Raw genomic sequence first — 22,341 nt, forward strand, 5'->3', positions numbered from 1 at the left:
TTCATTTACAGGCATTGTCTTTGTATTTTAATTAAGGTATTATGAGCCTTTTAACCACACGTTAGTTCAATATAATATTATAATATACTTTTTGTTTCCATTCACGTGATTGGCTTGTTGTCGTTCTCGACTCGATGTTGCGCAGTAGGGGAAAAGCCTCAACTCGGTAAGAGCAGCAACATAAAAAAATTAGTTGGGAAGGGCAGGATATGTGTCTGTTTTGCCTGGTCGTCGGATTTATTGCTTATCATCAAAAATAATTCAAAATTATAGTTATGGAAATTTTAATTTTAGAATAATTTTACTGGACTAATTCTAAAATGAGTGAACAACAAGAAGCTCGAGAATCATGGGGTTTAAGTTTTTGGGAACAACAATGTATAGATGAAACTGAAAAAACACCCGATATAGATGTTGAATTGCAAAATGCGAAAGACTTAGCTGTTCAGAGACTGTGGGTATTATTTCAAGATGCTGCTACAGGAATTACACAATTATATAAAGGTAAGAATAAACAAAGGTTAGGGTTTTTTTTTAATGGAGGTGGGTTAAACCAAAACTTTCCTTATTGTGATCGAGGGTTAAGACTGTAAAACAATGTGTGTAAAAAATAAAAATACAAATTTATCATGTAATTTGAAATAAATTGAGTAAATGAAAGAACATAAATTATGTGTGTTAGTATTAAAAAAAATGTTTTGAGTATCTGATCATCTATTTTCTCTCGGATCATGTTGTAAACAGTCGACTAAAATTGGTAAACAAAAATTGGTAAAGTAGTAAAAACAATTGTTTCGTCTTTCTCTTCATTACGTGATTTGGTCTGAAACTTTTAAATGCGATGATAAAATCCACACTGATCTTGAAGTTGCAAGTTTTTGTGAAGATTAGTATGAAAAGTAAATATATTAATTTTAAATGCTGCCCTGAGGGTATAATTTGTTTGCTTTTTAAAAACTTGGTACATTTCATTATCTGAATAAATATTGTCTTTTAAAAAGAATTTATATGAAAGCTGAATTGCATATATATTTGTGGTAACATAATTAAAGATCTGTAGGTATTGATTTTTCAGAGAAATATCTCTGTCCAATTACTGCAAAGCATTTGAGATTTTTTTTTTTCTTTCAAGAAATAACAATCCCTATTAAAATACAGTTTTTCTTCTATCTTTCTGAATAAATTTTTCAAATACATCATTAAACATTTAAGTTTAAAAATTTTGGCATATGTTTGGGAACACATTTTTTAAAAAGGTTTTTTACTAGTTATTAGAAAGAGACATGTTATGAATAATGGATAGTACATAACAATATACAGTAATATTCATTATGTACTTGAGAAATAGTCGCTTCTATCTTCTAATAAATTTTAATTATTTTCTTTTGAAGCAGTTTCTTCTTTAAACCACATTTAATAATTTTGTTATATTGTGCATAATTATTAAAATACACATGTTATTTCACTCAATAATTTATGTTTTCTATTTTTGTGGCACTAAATCACTATTTTGATAATTTAAAAAATTATTAAAAAATTAATAAAGTTTTAATTGTCTTAAGCTTATGGAAAGTTTATTTTAACACTGGGATTTCTAGCAAGAGACTATTCATATAAAAAAATTTGGATTACTCTTAGTTATTGTTTTTGTTCAAAAACCTTGTTTACCCTTGGATATATTATATTCCCTGATAAAACTTGTTGAAATTATATTAGTTACTCTCATAATTGTGAAAAAAGAATAAGTAGAGCAAACTATATATTTTCATTCATCAGCCTTTCAAATTTATGTATTTTTTCAGATTTACAAATCTTTTTTTTTTTTTTTTTTTTTTGTTCTGTTCAAATCTTGTAATATTTTGAGAGGTTTCTTCCTTCCTCAAAAAGAAAGGACAATAGAAAAAAAGTTGTATGAGATTATTGTTTTAATATTTTTTTGTTAAGTAATCATGTAAAATTAAAATTTCGATTAAAATTTTTTTTTATCATTTTTTTTTGAACTTTCAATTTGAAAGCAAATATTAATCTTTTTTCTTAGATAGTTTATCCCCCCCCCCCAAAAAAAAAAATGTGCTGTAAAATTTGTCTGCCCTTTTGATAAACATGGTAATTACCAAATATAGTGCCAAATGCATCTATTGCATATCAGTTTTATGATGTAGGATGTTATTTTTTTACCATTTGATATATTAGTAGAAAAATAATGGTTATTGCTAATATGTTTATAATGATTGTTTTAAATTTATTTTATTATGAATGAATACAAATCTTACATGAAAAAAAAAAATTAAGCAATAGTGCTAAACCACTTTATCATTTTTCATTTTTAAAAAAATTATTTTTTTGGAGGAGGGTGGGGGAGAGAAAAAAATTGTTTTAAACCTTTGTAAAAAGGTCTCCTGTATTTGTTAGTATATAAAACTTATTCACCTACACAATATATCTTTCTGTCTTTTTTTTTGGATCTGAAAAACAGCATCAATTTTAAATATATTTGTAAATAGAAAACTCATTTAAACAAAAATTATTTTGGCAGAAAATGAATTCACAAACTTTGTAGGATTAAATTAATATGCTTACAAGCTTGCTTTTGGAAGTTATTGCTTGAAGCAAGCAAAATCTCATATCATAGAATACTTTCTTTTAATAATTCATTCCCCCTCCTCCTAATTATTGGGATGCTGCCATTCATGTTAAATTGCAGTCTCATAGCTTTAAAAGTATATAATGTTTTGGATATAATATATCTCTTCTGTATAATAATCTCATCTTGCTTTCTTCTTTGTATTGTCAATTCAAAATGAAAGTATGTATTTTAGGTTGGTTGAAAAGGGTCTTGTGTGTGGGGGGGGGGAGTCACTATGCCATAGAAAAATTCTCAGTTGATAAGAAATAAACCATGCAGGAGAATTGGGTGCATGGTAGTGAATGACACCAGACATGACTTTCTTCAAAATGACAAGTAGCCATATATGTTAATCTTAATTTCTATTATTTTAATTAGTCTGAAGAATTTTCATTGGTTTGTATAAAAATTTTCTTTCCTAGCGAGACACCAAGTATCTGATTCTCTTATTTTACTTCTAAAAATAATAAACATTGGTATCTTCCACCCCCACATAGAACTTAATCATACAAAGTGGTAATTATTTTTCATTAAGTTTTTAAATATCTTTCTTTCTGCTTATTATAGTATTTGCTGTTAAGTACTCATTTCTTAACAGCAATAAAATTGATTTTGTCAAAACCGATCCATTGCTTCTGATTGCATAATCCTTTCAAAGTAAACTAAAATATGTAAAATAAAATCTATATGCAATTTTAAGTGCCTAACCTCTATATAACTATGTTTTGTTCCACTTCTTTTCAATTAATTGCAACAATATAATGTTTATGTATAGCATAAAGGTATTTAAGTTTAATAAATGCCAAATATTGTAATATTGATTTTCTTTGTATATTATTAGACATTATAAAAGTAAGCTTCAAAACTAGATTATCATTTGTTAAGAAAGAACTGATTTTGAAAATGTGGGAAGTAAGAAAAAAATTCTTTAGAGATCTTTAAGAAAGCACTTCAACTTTTAATATATCTTGATAACTTAAATTTTTTGCATGACATTTTATTCTTTATCATTCAGCAATACTTGGAAATTTTATTTATGGGTGGACTCGGGCATTGCATACTTAATTTCTTATATTGACTGAAGATACTTGCAGATTGAAAGTGTCTTAATTTTCCAGATAATGTAAAATGTATTGAAGATTTGTCTATCTATGATCATAGCATATATTAGGCAAACAGACTACCCAGATGATTTTAAAATAAGCGAAAATGAGAGGAGCAGCCCTATTTTAATATTGTTCTTGTCATTGTTGTAAAGTATTAAAATCTGGAAATACATTATGGTTCCTTTGTTAGTCAAATAAGTTATTATTTTTCTGAATATTTATTAAACTAAACTGAAAACTATTTTTTTAAACTATAATACTATTAATGATTATGGTAGTTTTTTGCCAACACACTTAAAGCAAGAATTTTCAGTAACTGGAAATTTGGTTCCTTTGTTGATATTTGATATCACAGGTTTCCTTCTAAAAAAATCAATTCTCGAAACCTTAAGAAATGTTTTATGTGTAATATTCATTGTGTATATGTAAAAAAAAAAATGTTAAAAATTATATCTGCTCCACAATTTGTTCAAAGTGTCCAAATTTAAAAGTTAACACTGATAAAAAAAAAATTGTTGAACAGATCGAAATGTTTGTTTAAAAACACATTAGAACAAAATTCCCATTTTATAGACCTTCTTTCTTTGGATTTATTCTTCAAATATCTATTTTTAACATTCTTTATCTTGTAAAATTGGTTATATAGTCACAATTTTGTACTTTGTATTGTGATTATTTGAAGTTCTGATTTCCAAGAAAAAAAATTAATAAATGTAGTTTTACTATTGGGCTCATTGGGAAGGGACAAAAGGTACTTGTTTAATAGATTAATTAATATGCAACATTTATATATATTATCTCTTCCATTATGAAGTGTATATTATGTAAATGTGCTATTTAAAAAGAGTTTGTGTCTAAAAATTATTTGTTTTTTTTTTATGTTTAAAAATGATTTGTATGAACTACAAATAATCTAAAATTAATGTATTTGTATTTTCAGATCGCCAAAATGGTGTATCTCTTTGGGTGCCTTTTCAAACAGCAGCCAGTAGTGTAACAAATTTATACAAAGGTAATTATTACTGTATAATGATACCACATGAAGTAAATTGCCAAATTACCAAAATTTTTTATTGTTATTATAATTTAATTCCCACTTTCAAATTACTGCTGTACTGGCTATAGAATAGAATATTACAAATAAAGAAATATATGAAATTTACTTGTAATTGCAATTGTTGGTAAGGAAAGTATGTAGTAAGTGAACCATAAATATGTAGGAATTAGATTTTTAAATGCCTATTACTAAAATTTGGACAGTGAATTTGTTAATATTATTTAATGACTTCTGCTTTTTCTATTTTGTTGTGTAGATTAAAACTGTAAAGAAACGTGAATAAAACATTGTTCAGTGAACAATTTGTGTAAATTAAAACCACAGAGGTTAGTAAATCAATTAATTAGCCTATAATTTAAAGTAGAAATTTCATGGATTTGTTAACTAATCACAAGAACTGAAATGATGAACTTGAATTTTTCATGTGCATTTCTAGGTCATCTGGGTTGATTTAGTCTTAAGGTATTTAATTAAATAGCAAAATATTAAGATAGTTTTTTGTCAATTTTAATAGTAATTATTGCACAATAATATTTTTATCTTAAAGAGCAGTAGATTTGTTTTTTAAAAAAAGAATGTTCATTTCATTTTGACATAATTATCTCTAATTTTAACAAATCCTGCATTCATTTCAAATGTAGTTTCTAAAAATTAAATTCAAACCAATTTATTGTTCTATCTAATCCTTCATTAATGTGATTTTGCTACTTTTAATGATGAAGAGATGTTACTGTCTTTGGGAATTAAATCCAATGTAGGATATTTTTTTTTCTACACTTTTCATTTTGTCGCATGGACAACTTTAACTGCATAATTTGAAGGAATTTAATTGTTATTTTGATTATTATATGATATTTTACATTTAAATTTAATACATTTTAAAATAAGCTAATTAGTATCCAAGTTTGTTGAACAGAAGAAAAAAATTTAATCATGAAAAAAAGTGATATATTCAGTTTATGGGAAAATCCTGAACAATCAGTTTTTTTTTTTTTTTTTTTCCCCTTCAATTTTCTGAAATTATTTATTTTTTGAAGTCTTCTCCCTCTCTCAAAAAAAGAAAAGCATTTAATTGTTCACGTATCTCCATGATGCATTAAAAGCAATCACAATACTAGTAAACTGAAGAAATAGGGGGGGGATGTATGTATTGTTAATTTAGAGAATTGGGAGATAAAAGAATGAGACTATTGGGAAGGAAAAAAAAATTATTTAATTTAGTTTAAAGAAAATACCTAATCAGTTATCAGTCAAGACAGGTGTTTAATCGTGCATGTTTCACCACTATGTATAAAACAGGAAAGATTACAAACCTCTGCATTAGAATTAACAAACTGGGGGACAATTGAATGAAATAGCCAAAGAAATTAAATAGTGATATTCTAATGACTGATTACAGACAGCTGTAAGTACAAATAGTACAACTGCCATAGAAACTGAAGAACTATATTTTGATCATTGATTAGGAGCAAAAGGGCAAAAGATCCATTCCGATTTCGATGCTGAACAACTGGAAGTTAAACAAATTGTGCATAGCCATGTCTTGAAGTAAATTTACAATAATGAGGTAATAAATTGTAATCAATAAAGAATTAGTTTGAATTTATTCTAGATGAGCCTGATAATAATGCTAGTAAGGTATAAAAAAGACATAACGAAATAATACAAGGGTTGAAACTTTAATAGTGGCAACACTGCTGTAAAGATACAAAGCAACAAAACTAAATAATATTGCTTATACCACATGTTAGGCGCATACCTACCTTACCAGAGCAAAAGGACTGTCCCTTCTTATTTCATGAATTTGCAGGTTGATGAGAAGTATTGGCCCTTGTGTTAGCTTGCAATCTAATAGTAGTATTCTCGCAATATTTTTGAGATAAGAACAGTGGAGTTGGATAATGTTTGAATGTGTCAGAGACCATACGGCATGACAGTGTCGTCATGGTCTACAAGTGATTAGTTGTGAACTTGCATTGCCGTACAAAACAGTGAATAAATGGGGCTTCAATGAAAGATGCCAAAACATAGGTCAGCCATGTCATCTTAGTATCCTCGAAGAAGAAGTGGATGTTGTTGCCACACTAATGGACAGCGATCTGCACCATATGATTTGTGAACTGGTCTGAGAGACAGAATTAACACATATGACTGTGCTTCACATTCTGAAGGAATACCTGGGCATGCAGAAAATTGCTTCATAATAGGTTCCATGTAATTTGATGAAAATGCAAAATTTTCTGCAATAAGACACTGTTCTGACTGACTTGGTGTAATATGAGTGCAAAGGAGAATCTTTCTTGTGCTATATCATTATATTGAATGAGATGTAGGCTTAATCTTATGAGCCACAACAGAAATGTCCATTGAACAACTAACATCGTTATAAGTCACCACGAAGATCGAAAATTTGTCGGAGCACCAGCGATGTGGAAGTTATGGTGATTCTTGTGTATGACTGTGATATTATTCTGATGCATACTGTTCCTAGGAGACTTTCAATGCATAGTATAATTATCATTTTTGGAACAAAATCTGAGTCTGGCTTTGAGAAAGAAGTGACTATATTTTGTGCAGAATGCTCCCGCCCCTTCCATTATTTTGCATGACTGTGCTTAGCCACAAAAAGCACAAGCTGTTGCTGGTTTAGTCAATTGAAGTGAAGTGCTGTACCATCTACCATACTCCCCAAAGTTCAGCCTGTGTGACTTTGACTTGATTCTTATGATGAACGAGCTACTTTGTAGTCTTTGTTTCAGAACTATTCCAGAAATTCTTCTGACAGTAGACTGATTCAAACCATCAACAGAAACAGACATTAATATAGGTATCCTAAGACTCCTACATCATTGGCAACGGATTGTACACTATGCTGGTGACTACATTGAAAGATAGTAAAACTTAGTAACATTTTTTTTTTTTTTTTTTTTGCATCATCTGTAAGTAAATAGCTGCACTATTAAAATTCCAATTTTCATGTGTAGCTTTTTTTAAAAAAATTATCTGGTTTGGATTATAAATTTTTATAGATTCAAAATTCTTTTCATTGGTAATTACTAATGCAAAATATTTTTATAAATGAAATTTCTTGCCATTTATAATATAAAATGAACTCTGATGGGTCTTTGTGTAGTAGGTGACTAAAAGTCTCTTGAACTTTCTTTAGTAAATAAATTTAACAAACTTTATATATAAATCTCACTTTTCTTCTTTTTTTCTTATTAGTGTAACCAAGGAACAATAATTTATTCAAACACCATAATTTATTGAATATTGATAAATTTAATCAACTAAATACAGCATTTTGATAGTATCTTGCATTAAGTCACATTGTTGTTTAGTTAAAGATTGCCTTCATGTTCCCATCCTCTTCACCCTAAATTTAGCCATCCTTCTTTTATGTAACTTTGGTATCCTGAATATCTTACTAAGTATGCTAAAAGTATTGTTTTCAGAATAATTGTATATAACTAGCTGTTTTCTTTTAGTTCATTGATAGTTAAAATATTTATCAAATGAATTTAATATTGCAATGAAACAAAATAAAATTTGCAGTTTCCTAACAATTTTACAGCTAAATTTTTTTATATTTGTCTCAATTGACAGATACATAGGTAATAATGTATGATAATTTATTAATAATGTAATATGATAATGTTTGCACTCAATTATATGATTGGCAAGTACTGCTCTTGACCATGGAAAAGTAATTATATTCGTTAACATCAATTCAATTAGGCTAAAATAGTATTATTAATTTTCAGATTTGCAGCATGAAAAAAAAATGAGTTACTGGAAATAATTATTTTTTTTACTTTTAAGAATATTTCTTTTAAAAAAAGAAAGAAAGAAAGAAAGAAAGAAAAGATTAAACTTGCATATAATTGAATTTTGCATGAAATTTTGCTGGAATTTGCACTTATATTAGGAAGAAAATTCTTTCACTTTTGTGATTAGAATTACTTATTTAAATTAACGTTGAGTTTTTTTTTTTTTTTTTTTTTTTTCAATTTTTTGTTTTATAGAGATTGATTTTCATGACTTGAAAATTAAAGATTACACACTTTTTAGAACATAATAACATTATAATTATTTTAAATCTTTTTTTTCTATATTGTTTTTTTTTTTTTTTTAATATTTGATACTTCTTTTTTTAAAAAAAATTCTATCTATGTAAATTCAGAAGCATTAGTTGTTCTCTTATAAACTTAGTATTGTGACCAAAATTTTTGGAATAAATTTTATAAAGTAAATAAGTGATGTTTATTGATATTTTTAACTATATTTTGCATTTTATTATACCTGCTATTTAATATACTAATGAAATCCATCTAGTCTGTTAAATGACAACTGTTAGAAGTTTCTTCATTTACCTTTATATCTTTATTAATCGAACTTTTTTACTTTTCCAGAATGTATAGAATCTCATAAATCAGTTTGTGACCTTGGTTTCCAATCTGGAACTCATAAACGAAATAAAGAATTGCTCTCATGGGCCAAAAAAAGACAACGTCACATCCGACGTGAAGACTTGATAGCTTACATCACTGGACGTACTCCTCCTGCAAACCGCCCTTTCTGTCCTAGGCCTCGCCTTGTCCTGGATGGTATGCATAACTCCTCCCACCTGTCGCACAGTCATCGATTCTCCAATTCAGAAGCTGCCATGGCTGATAATTTTGATATGTTTAGAGAAGCCTTAGCCTTTTCAGGTTAGAAATTTTATTCTGTACTGTCACTACTGATCTGTTGGAAAGTATGAATGCTTTATCATGTGTAGTTTTAAATCTTGATTCTCATTTCTGAGGAATAACCTGACCTTGGACCCTTCTGAAATGCAGGCTGATATGCAAACTTATGTGGATGATAACTCTTCTCGGCATGAAAAGAGGGAGCTGGGGTTTTTATTCTTGATTCTTTCTTAATAATCTAATTAAGTGTACTCGGTCATTCTGAATCTATGAGTTGTATCATTCCTAATCATAGAAATTAGAAAATATATGAAAGAGGTTTTGCATGTTATGCTTTATAGAATTTCATAATTCGTACGTGTGTTAAGGCAGAAAATATGTCTGAAAGTTGGAATTAGAGAAGGGGACTATTTCCAAAAATGCTAAAACATACTTCTTGAAAAATGGAAATCTTAAGAAATCTTTAATGATAAAATTTTATAGCAATAAATATTAAAGTTACTATGGTATATTTTTGTTACTTTTAAAGTGTGTGTGTGTGTCAGTACGTATATGCCTTGAAGATTGGGAATGTACTTCAGAGCAATTTTTTTAAATTAAAATTTTTATTAATTAAAAAATTAAGCCTGAATTTTACTGTCTTGCAGCAATAATGTTTGGAAATATTATTGCACAAAAATGAATTTTAAACCATTTATCTTTAAAAAAATTAATGATTCCAATTTAATAATCTTGAAAAATTTTCCTGTGATTTGGTTAATTTTTAAAAAAATTTTGTCTTAATTTTCAACAATAGATCGCATTACTATTCTGAAATTCAGCATGTTTTCATAGTTTATCAAATATTTAATCCCCAATTTTCTTCCATTAATGAGAGATAATGAGAAAAAAAATATGATTTAATATCTGTGTAATTTTCCAGACTAATTATAAAAGTGGAGTTAAGTACTCAAAATTTATAAAACAGTTGAACTGAACAATTTCATTTTTAACCACTATAATGGCATGGACCTTGACTATTAATTTGTTAATGTACTTGATGTTCAAAGCAAGTATAGACTAATAAAAAGCATGGTTTTGATATCTGTCAAAATTTGATATTTAAAAATATTTTCTTTGGAACATTAAGTTAAAAGCAAGATTAAAATCTGACTTAGAAATGAAGTTGTTGAATTTCATTACAATAAAGCAAAATAATCTTATAAATTGAATTAAAAGAAACTAATTGAAAATATTACATTAGAAGAAAAAATTTTGAAACAATCAAATTATCTATGAAAAAAATCATTTTCCTATGCCTTATTTCATTTATTTGAATTTCAATACAATAAAACAAAATAATCTTAAACATTGTATTAAAAAAACTAATTTGAAATATTACATTAGAAGAAAAAAAATTTGTAACAATCAAATTATCTATGGCAGGGGTTGTGAACCTTTATGAATCAATGTGCCATTTTTTCTACAGAAATGTTTAATGAGGTATAGACATGCTGTCAAATTAGTGGGAAAATAATAAAACTAAATACTAACAACTCCTTATTTACTATGAAAAAATACATTTTGCACTGTATTGTAGTAAAGGTTTTAGTTATATGTATAATTCAAATTAAAGTAACATTACTGTGACTTCTTTTGTTGCAGATTAGATGACAACTTATAGCTTGTATTAGGATTGCAAGATATTACTTTTTGCAGAATGCATGCTGAATTTGAGTCATCTGCCAAACGGTTTCTAAGCGAGTCTTTAATGTTATTAATCTCTGAAAATTAATGACTCATAAGCATATGGTTAAAATAGCATGAGCCAGCTTCTCCAAACAATTAAATGTGTCTGAAATCGAATTCCATGTTTCCAAAAGTTTGTTACTGGCATTTTTACTTATATTGCTTGTTAATCTTTCTGTTTCAATCAATTCCAATTTTTTCCTTATTTCAATAAATTTTTGAATCCATATTAAACTAGTCTGGAATGAGATCCATCTTGGCGATAATTGTTTTATTTGTACCTTGAAGCTTTACGCTCAATTCATTGAAATGCTGGCATATGTCTGTAAAAAACATCAATTTTGAGAGCCGCATAACATCCCACTGGTTTCTTCTAAGTGGTCAACAAATCCTTGAAGTATGTTCCTGCGGCTCAACCAGCGAACATTATTATGTATTAGTAAGCCATTATACACCTAGTTGACTTCATTCTCCTGTCAATACTGCTTCGTTCAGTGGTGGCGGGATGATCACTTGTACAGAAGAAGAAGTTGACTTCATTCAACAAAGCCTCAAACTTTTGCTCATTTAAAGCCTGCGACGATATGAGGTTGACTATTTTTGTGACTAACGCCATTACATTATCAAGAGATGTTAAACCACTCATAACATAAGGCTTGTTGGTGAATAATACAGTGGAGTTCAAGAATCGAATGTCCTACATCTGTTTGAAATAAACTAATGGAACCTTTTTTTTTTTTTTTTTTTTTGCACACTATATTTGGAGCACTATCAGTTACTGAAACAATTTTTGTCAAATCAATTTCTTTCTCAGAAAGCGAATTTTTAACAGCCATACAAATATCTGTGCCCTTTTCTTAAATGGAATGGGAACACTTGTGTTTGTTTGTAATACTTCATAGTGAACTTTGTTATTTTAAACTAAAATGCAAACCGTTCTGATCGGCTGTGTGCCCAAAATATTGTGTCATGTGCCAATGGTTTGCCATCCCTGATCTGTGAAAAGATAATTTTCATATGTCTTAAAATGTTTGTCAAATGTTATATAATATAAATGTTGAAAAATTTATTAACCATTGATTCACTTAACACTTTAAAGGGCCATTTTTTTCTAGTGGTATTATGTTAAAATATTTTTGGCTTGAAATTAGAATAAGAAAAGGGATTCATTTAGCTTATTAGATAAATTTCATTTGATTAATTAATTTGGTTAATTAATAATTAAATAACAAATCAAGACACATCATTTTGTATGAGATAAAGAACTGAAGCATCCAAGTTTCTGTCTTTCTAAAAAAAATTTGTCAGAACTTATGCCAATCTACATAAATTCATACAAAGATTGATAAATTTGGTGGAAAGCATACTTCCCATGGCCTTAGAAAGGGTTAAGTTAAAACACTATTGAAATTATATAAGGGAATATAACTTTACTTTAGCCTTTGTATCTATGGATGCAAAACTAGTTGAATCTTTAGATTCAATGTCTGTTATTGCTCCTGATAGAAAAATAATTAATTGTGTGTTCTGAGATTTTTAAATGGCTGGTCTCGGATTATGTAACCAATACTGATTTTTAAACATCTTAGAATTATATATTTTTACTTTCATTCATTTACACATATATTTCTCAGTTAATTTCAATGTTTAGTAATGATTGTATTATTTCTTTTCATCAGCAAAAACATGTAAATATGTGGCAAACAAAGCAAATGAACTAGAATCACATAGTGATCCCAAAAGATTCACAATGGGATTCTTGAGGAGGGGATGTCCAAGTCACACATTGCTGTAGTCCCAAGTATACTTCTGTCAAATTTGATAACTCTTTAAGTTCAGTGATCTGCCCTAAGAAATGTCCTAAAGAACACATTTGTTATAATTATTATGAGAAAATTCAATAGATGATTTTCACCAGAGGAAAAATATTGTCCATAAGTCAGTGGGTAATTATAATTATGATTTTGAAATGTTGGAGCATATTTCATACAATTTTACTTGCTGTATATTAATGTTTCTTGCTAAAAAATTATTATTTACCTTATGTTTCAATTTTAGAAAGTATTTAAATTTGCTTAGATTATTATATATTTGCAGATTAATTCTTAATATTCTATTATTATTTTCAAAAAATAATGGGTAATATTGTTTTATTTTTCAGCTGCTAATATAAGGCAACACAATCCAAGCTCTCCAACTAGCCTTTCTAGAGTACGAGCTCGCCATTGTAACTCTACCTCTACCTCCCACAATGAACTCAGTGCATTTATTACTGAGGAGTTATCCAGACACTCCAGAAAACGCTCTCCTTCCCTTGATGTTATAATGGACTCGCCCACTCATAAGCGTTCACGCTATTATGAATAACAAAAATTTATTCATTAAATGTGTGGCTATTGGAATTGGTATTTTCCCTTGCTATGCAGAAAGTGCAGTGATCATCTTTATTTATGCAAAAGACAGCTTTAAGAGATGGAACTTGATTCCTCCCAAATCTTATTTTCTATTATGTTTGCCTTATTATAGAAATGTGTAATTTGTACTACAAATGATATTTTATAATTAGTTAATGCAAGCCATTATTGTGGTTTGTCGGACTTTGAAATCCTTTCCAAAACTTGTTCCAGTGCTAGAAATGATGCAGAAAGAAACCGTTATAAATGCAACATCACTGAAAACAAAAGTGCAGCTCTTCATTGATGAGGGAAGATTGATTGGATAGACTATTGGATTTATGCCTAATTTCTATGTGTATGCTTTTGTATGTGTTGGTATTTTCTTTTGTTTTGTGATGACACTAGCTGTCATCTCCACCTGCCCCTTCCGTGGTTTCTGTTTTGACACATTCTTTACTGTGATGTCATTGCACTGATGGAAAATAATTCGATTATCTATAAAATTCATTACAAAATATATTATTTATAAATTGAGTTATTATCTTTGTAAGCTTTGTTTACTTTATTATGTTCATAAGTATATCTCTGGCCATAATTCTTTTTTCCTACAAGTCTTTTGGAAATTGTTTTTTTTTTTAAATACAGCTTTCTTGTTTATGAAAATGGAAGATTTAAAAGGCTGGAATTTTCAAATAATAAAATAATTTGTAATTGATTGCAGAAATTAAATTGTAGGTTTGTAGTAAAATTATTAAAAATTTAGTACTAAAAATATTATATAATGAATGTAATGTTGAATTAATTTTGAAAATCTGTTCTGAATTGTTTAACAAAGTGTAGTATGTCAGCCTTTATTCACTGGCATTCTCTTTATCATCAGTTTTATAGAAAGCAATACATATTTTGTGAATTCCATAAAAATTTCTAAGAAAACAAATGCTGTATATGCTGATGTTACGATAGACATTATTAAAGTAAAATGCAAGGATATTCTACTGTTTTGGAAGTATTTCATAAATATGTTTTATATGGTAATGTTTATAATTTGATTTTTTCATGTTTTTTCAGTATAAAATGCTTTGTTTTAATATAAAATTAGAAAAAAAGAAATGATGTATTCAAAATTTTTATTTGCACAATGCAATGGATAATAACTTTGATTTCTTTTTATATTCATTCATTTAAGATTGCAATTTGATTACTTTTAAATTATATGAAATTATTTTTTGTCATATGATTATTAATAATCTTTATTAGAATAAAATCACTAATGATGTTTAAGTATTATTTCAGATGTAATTATATTATGCGTTTAAATTTTGAACTTATTTATTTACAATTTCAAATTAATATTAGAAATGTGCAATAAACAAAATGGAAATTGATATTATGTATATATATATATTATATATAAAGATTTGTGGATAATTTGCATTGAGTTAAAAATCTGCATTCTTCAGAATAATCTCTTTATAGAATATTGGCTATCATATTATAGTTGTGTATTTTCTGTAGGCAGTTCAAGGTCCCATTTTCTACTGTGTTACTGATACCAGACGACCTATAACGAGGTAGGAAATGTGACCTTGAACTGCCTACAGAAAATACACAGACTATAAATCTTGTGGATTTTAAATGTTCTGTTTATTTTTTAGGGATATGTCCAATCAGAATGATTTTGACATCAAATCAATTTAACATGATTATGAATGAAATAATTAATAAAATCTTTTAAAGAGCTTTTTTTTTTTCATGCTGATAAAGCTATAAAAAATGTCATCATTAAAAAAATAGCCACATAAATTAATTTGTTAAATGGGTGCATTAACATAGCACAAATTAAATTCTGACAAAATGAATATATATATATATATATATACTTTCCTAATAAAAAAAAGTCAGTGTTTTGTGCTTCTTTGTTATAAAAGTTTGCAATTTGATGGACCTACATGATATTTGAAAAAGAATTATTTAAGTTATATTTGTGCTGCCCATATGATTAAAATTCTAAAAATGATGTTTGAAATGACTGTTTGTGCTAATTATATAGATGACATGTTTTTTTTTTATTTTGGAGAGATTATTAAGAATAATTCTTCCGATATAGAGAGGAATTTGATTTGCTCTTAAACTTACTGTATTGTTACTATATTTTTCTTTCAATTAGATATTTTTATATTTGTTATCAGTCAGAGTTTTATCTTTTTATCAGCCAAATTAAAAAAGAAGAAAAACTAAAATTTTAATTTGGATCAGTTTCGGGACGCTATCTGTTCTTAGACAACTGAAAATTTTGGAAAATTGTAATATATTTATGGTATTATGTATATTTTATTTTGAATATATGAGTTATGATTTTTAACTTTTTAGATATTAACATTATATTTATATTCAAAAATGTCTGAATCAATTGTAGATTTTATGTAATGAAAATGGTGAACGTTAGATGCCTTAAATTAGAATTCAAAAAAAAATTTGTAGTAAATAAATTAATTAATAGTTGAACATTTCTGAATACCTGCCTCTGAGCCATAATTTTTTTTCTAAAGATATTCATTTAACATGCATTTGTTAAATGTATTGCTTCATTTGGTATTCAGTTGATGGTATTTTCCACGTGTTTGCAAAAATATTAATATGTATTATTTAGTTTGCAGTTGATGATAATTTAAGTATTAAGTATGAAACATTTTTATATTAATTGAATTAAACTTTTTTTGGATAAATTTTTATATTGCTGTCAAATTCTATTAATACATCTTGATTATAGATCATATTAAATATCATATTTATGCTTGTTTTGAGAATCCCGATTTTACCCTGTTTTGAAGCAACACAAATATTATTTGGATGGATTTCGTGATTTTAGATGGGTAATCAGGGTGGCATCATTGCTGTTTCTACATAGTATTAATATCCAGTGAGGATATTTGCATCCATTTGTGGTAAAAATTAATTTTGCAGTTTGAGGCAAAATTCAACTTAAGATATATTATTTTTGTTTATATTACATCTGTTTTTTACTTTCCATGCTATTTATTGCTTTCCTTTTAAAAATAAAATTAGTTATACAATTTTGTTTTCATTTAAAAAAAGTACTGTAGAAAGCAGATCACTAGAGAGAATGCTTTCCTCCCCCTTCTCTCTCCCTCTCTCTTTTTTTTAATGGATGCTCATGAGAAAGGATGATGGAACTTATTCTATTCGAATTTCTTGAATAATGTCTACTTAATACAATTCTGTGTTGAATAATTATTTCTCAACCATTTCTTTCATTAATTTGTGCATGTAATTGAATTATTTTTAGTTGATTTCAGTATGTTAGCAGCTTTTTTAAAAATATATATTTGAAATCCTTTTAATGTATTTATATATTTGTTTTTCTCTCACTAAAATCCATTTTGATAAAAATAAGTAGCACTAAAATATTATTCAAAAAGAGTATCCATTTTTGCAGTTTTTATTCAGTTTCATTTGTGATTTGTTATTGCTATTTAGTCAGATATTATCTATATTTGTTATTTTTTGTAAAAATATTAATAATTTTAGAAGTTAATGTGTTAGTCTATTGTAATACTAAGAATATAATTGCAAGATAATCAATTTTCATTTAGAAATTGTGAATGCTTTTGAAACAAGATAACACTACATTGGGAAGAAGGATAATTTTTATCTAATTATTGATTTTATCTTTGATATTAAATTCCTTATGTAGTTTCAAAATAGGATTCGACTAAATTTGAATGTCAGTGAAATCATTGGAATTGTATTTTTTAAGGCTAAAATATGTGAAAATTTTTCCCAAATTCAGAGTGCCTGAATAATTTTTATTAAAAAGTGCATTGTAGGAAAACTTGTATATAATTTTTATTTGAATTATTAAAGTTGATATCACACTCTTTTGTATCAATTATAAAAGTTTTCTATTTTTCATTATAAAGTTACATATGAATTCCTATTTCAATATGTAACTCATTATTTCTTTTCAAATTTAGGTAGTGGAATTAAACAGATACATTTGCCATTCTCTAATTGCTATTTGATTTTTTTTTTTGGGGGGGGGAGGCAAACTAACAATTTTATCCTATTATATATTTTTTCTTTGCTTACTAATAAATTTCAGCTAAAACAAATGAAATTAATTTTAATTTTCTGTACTAAACAAATAAATATTGTGTCAAAAAAATGTGCTTAAATCTTATATTGAATTTCCATTTTTAAAACTGTTCATGTTTTTATAACACTGCAGCTGATAAATTTACCTACACAGTAATGTAATTTTTTTAAATCAAGTTTTAATATGTGGTGGTATTATATACAAAGTGGTTCTTTTAAACTTTGATTTAATAGTTGAACAGTATGTAGCAAATAGTGCCTTTCAAAATGTTGCTGAAAATAAACAAAATTATTATCATGTAATTATGACTATTGTTATAATACATGGATGCCTTTTATGTTATGTTTAATGTAAAGTTAAAATTTATTGAAGACTCTTGTTTTCTTTGCATATTCCCTATTCATGTGAAAATGTTTTAAAAACTCCATGATATTTTGTTATCACTGCAATTTTTCCTCTTTTATTTGTTGCCCTTCTGCCTCTATTAATGCTAAGGTTTTTGCAATTATAGAAAAAGCAAAGCTAAATGCTTAAAAATAGTATTTAAATGTAATAAATCAATCGATCCAGATAATAATTAATCTATATACTAGCCAAGGCTTATACAGAATCCCCCCCCCCCGCGCTCAATTCTTTAATATATATATAATTTCTTTTTTTTATTATTATTTAAGTTGAATTCCTTTTATATTGGAAAAAGGGCTAAAAAGATTACTATTTAATCACACTGATAAAAACAGTAGAAAGATGCAAGAGAGCTTTTTAGCTATTAAGATATATAATCTTCTTGTTCTTGAACAAGTGCTTGAGCTTGCTTGAATAGAGATTGCAGTTGCTACACTAGTATAATTTAAGGTTCAGAAAGCATCTACAACTACTTTAGATATGAAAATCATCATGGCCTCCCTCTTTTTTGAATGTTTAAATATAATTGCATTTAATATTTTCATTGTTTATTCTAAAATTGTGACAGCATTAGTTAACAGCTGATATTGTTCTTAGAATTTGCTTTGTATATGCATACAACTAACTGGTGAAGAAAAGTAAATATTTTTGATATTCTCTTAGGTGAAAAAAAGAATTTTTTTTAACAATCTGTGTAAGGAAAATAATAGTCCATATTTATTTCTCTCGATTGGTTAGTGAAATTTATATAGTTTTTTTGTAAAATGAAAGTATAATTCTGTTAAAGCTCTAAAATTTCAATGTTCACTGATATTTTATGTCAAAGATATAATGGTGCATTTTGTATTGCTATCTTAGAGGTTTGAAATGATGTTTTCTGTGCATAGTAATATTCATAATTTTTTTTTAACAACTGAGAAAATAGAAATAAGTACTTTATTTCCTATACTTGATGATAGGAAAACATAAAATTTGATATTTTTCTGCATAAACTAAATTTTTAATGTTTTTATTATTTATGCAGTGATTAAAAAGCAAGCATATTACTAAATTGTTTTAATTTATTATTGCAAAGTTTTGAAAACATTTTTTTAAATTGTGTATAAAATTTGCAATGTTAAAAAATCCTGAACCTTTTTATATTTTTATTTTAAAAATGGCAATTTTTAAAATTGTCTCTTAAGGACATCATTTCTTTTTCATTACTGGTTAAAGGAATTGTGTTGCATGAGTATGTACATGTATATATTTTTATAATTCAATTTATTTAAGAGAAAAAAAATCATGATATTTTTGGTAAAAGTAATAATGTTCCATTTAAAAGACTATAAATGGAAAATATGTATTCTTGTTTATAATGATTAAATTCTTCAAACAAATCTCATTGTTTTTCTTGATCTAATTTGTTATCAATAATTTTCTCCAGTTGAATGAAAAATGGCATTTGAAATGATTATAAAAGATGGCAGAAAATATGATTATGTATAGAAACATGAAGAAACTTATGAAAATGCAAAAGATAATCTTTGGTGGAAATAATGGAGGGGTGAGAATCAAATGCTGCATATCACTGGGGAAGAAGTTTCCTTTTATTTATATATTTTTTACTGGGCAGCATTTTGTAAATAGTCTTTTTTGTAATGTAATTTAATACTGCTCTTGTGATTGTAAATTATTTAAACTATCAACTTTATTTCAATTCATTTATGGTTTTCTATTTTTTAAATTGCTGTATAATAATGTGTAAATTTTCTTATAGTTATATCTTATGTGAGTAAATTTATAAATACTTGCCAAATTAATAATATTGTATGGGCAATCAAATAAAGACAAATGTATAAAATTGTTTCTTGTATCAGATTTTCTATCACTACTGTAATATATTAAGCAAAGTTTGAATGGAAAATTCATTTTGCAGTTTTTTTGTGTGTATATTATTTAATCAATCAAAATATTTTTGGACTCCTTTAATTTGTGTCTTATTTAATTTATACTTCTTTTTATCGCTAGCGCATTTTTGTCTTTAATTAATAAAAATATTTGTCTTGTAATATATTTCTTTTCTTATTTGTACATATTTAACAATATTTTTTGATTAATAAGTATAAAATGATGTATATTTAGAATAATTATTGCAAGTAAGCATTTTCACAACCAGCAAAAATAAAATTTACTTTATTTTTTTAATCTGTAATTATATGGCTGACACTATTCTAAATTTATCAATAAATATATAAGTTATGCATTGAAAAAGTATACTTTTCTCCCTTAATTAATTCAACAGAGAAAAAGTAAAATAAAGATGCTGTATCTAAATTCATGATTATATCCTACAATTATTTAAGTAAGATATTTTATACAGATATATTTTATTCATAGTTATGACCCAAATACTACAAATATATAGTGTAGTGTCTCAAAGATGTATTATATCTAATGCTACCTGGATATTATTTCATAATTTTTTATTACATTTTGAATAATAGTATGAAGGTAAAGTCATTACCAAAGCAGTTTTAATCAAAATGAAATATTCATCTTGAATTTTTATTGTTCTTTGTACTGCAAAATAGTATCCGGGAAATAACTGGGGAAAAGTGTGTTAATCATGGAAGGGGGAGGGACATAAAAGGTCAGGGATGACCTTTAGCTGATTGGTCTGACAACTTGAAGTTGGATGAAGTGTACTATGACTGATTATTTATTTATTATTGAATTGGTTAAATTAGGTTGCTGTTAATTAATTTTAACAGCAGAGGCTGCCATCCCCTAATGCCAGAGAACCAGTGTTAATATATATATAAAATTAAATGAACGAAGTAAAACATTTACAGATAACGCGTATGAAAAACAGTTTTTTGGACTAAATATTTAAGAGACGAAATTCATTGGTGGTTGAAAGTGAGCTTGTTCTAAATTATTTTTGTTGAGTTAATACTTTTAACAGTGTACGAGAATATGGTAATTAGACGTGCTGTTATTGTATCTTCTCTTTCATTTTTAAGCCATGTGGTAAGGGGGAAAAAATGGAATATCTCCTAGGCCCACGATAGAAGTGATAAATTGCTATTTAGATGCATCTGACTAGTCTTGAAATTTTTTTATTGATAGTTTCTTGAAAGAGAATTTTGATGGTAGAAAAAAGTACTTCCTCGTTTGATAAATAGGTGCATATTTTGAAGTGTGATTTTTTGATAATAAGAGATAACAGAAATCCACTCAAAGTATTGACCGTTTTTGCGAGATAATCCGACTTTTCATTCTAAGCTATGTTTGAATGCCCGGAAGTCCATACCAATACGAATTTTTTGGTTGAGATATGTTCTAATTAGAATTTTTTTTTAAATTATTTTATGGCGATTTTATAGATAAATTTTTCAAGGCTTGAAGAAAAGAAAAACTATCTGTTAACAACAAAACATTTTTGTTTGGAATTGCGAACTTATAAACAGCAAGAGAGATTACTAAAGCTTCGACTGTAAAGGTGGAATTAATGTGATGCATTCGATAACGAAAGAATTGTTTGATAGACCCACGATAGAAGTGCTAAATTGCCATTTAGATGCATCTGAATAATCTTGAAATTCTTTATTGAGAGTTTCTTGAAAGAGAATTTTGTTGGTAGAAAGAGGTTGTATCTTATTTTGGAAATTGAATTCCGAAAAGGATATTTTGCAAATTTCATTCTGACAAATGGGAGAATCAGGAAGGAATAAAATTTGGTTAATAGAAATGTCTAATTCTTGAAGCATGCAAATAAATGAAATTTCAACTTTTAAATCAATTAATTATATGCCAAACTTAGATTTTGGATTACATATAGGCATTGAAGCATCATTTACAATTTATTTCAAAAAGAATTGAGACGTCAATCTCTTGATTTTATCTGAAATAATTTCTTGGCCAGCAGTTTTGAAAACAACATTTGGAGTCCATTTAGGAAGACCAAAAGCAATTTAAAGAGACATTATTTAAATGGTATTTCAGGCTTTGAAATGAGTTTCAGAAAAATTATTAGTAATTGCACAGCAGTAAAAAGATTTAACTACATATACTATTAATGCAGATATTGATAAGATTCTTTCTTCTTAAGGCATATGTTTTGTAGACGATAGATTTTAAGGCGTTGATTTTTCAAAGAGCTTTGTCCAGTGGTTCTTTAATTTAATCCCACTTTTAACTTAAATGTTTGTTTCCAAGGCAATGGAAAATATG

The 22,341-nt window shown here is 27.0% G+C and overlaps 1 protein-coding gene across 1 annotated transcript; it reads left to right on the forward strand.

Moving 5' to 3' along the window:
• Positions 1-161: 161 nt before the first annotated feature.
• Positions 162-20,177, forward strand: LOC129956956 (HUWE1-associated protein modifying stress responses-like). The gene is made up of 4 exons (XM_056069014.1): positions 162-504; positions 4,673-4,744; positions 9,202-9,501; positions 13,370-20,177. The coding sequence occupies exons 1-4, from the start codon at positions 321-323 to the stop codon at positions 13,573-13,575; spliced, it is 762 nt and encodes a 253-aa protein (XP_055924989.1). The 5' UTR covers positions 162-320; the 3' UTR covers positions 13,576-20,177.
• Positions 20,178-22,341: the final 2,164 nt, after the last annotated feature.

Source organism: Argiope bruennichi, chromosome 11 (assembly GCF_947563725.1).
Source record: "Argiope bruennichi chromosome 11, qqArgBrue1.1, whole genome shotgun sequence".
Classification (NCBI taxonomy): Eukaryota; Metazoa; Arthropoda; class Arachnida; order Araneae; family Araneidae; genus Argiope; species Argiope bruennichi.

Bases quoted from the DNA above. Each gene is read 5' to 3' on its own strand.
- LOC129956956 (XM_056069014.1), top strand. From the start codon at position 321: ATGAGTGAACAACAAGAAGCTCGAGAATCATGGGGTTTAAGTTTTTGG. The intron at 505-4,672 runs GTAAGAATAAAC...TTGTATTTTCAG, and splicing joins AATTACACAATTATATAAAG to ATCGCCAAAATGGTGTATCT. The intron at 9,502-13,369 runs GTTAGAAATTTT...TTTATTTTTCAG, and splicing joins AGAAGCCTTAGCCTTTTCAG to CTGCTAATATAAGGCAACAC.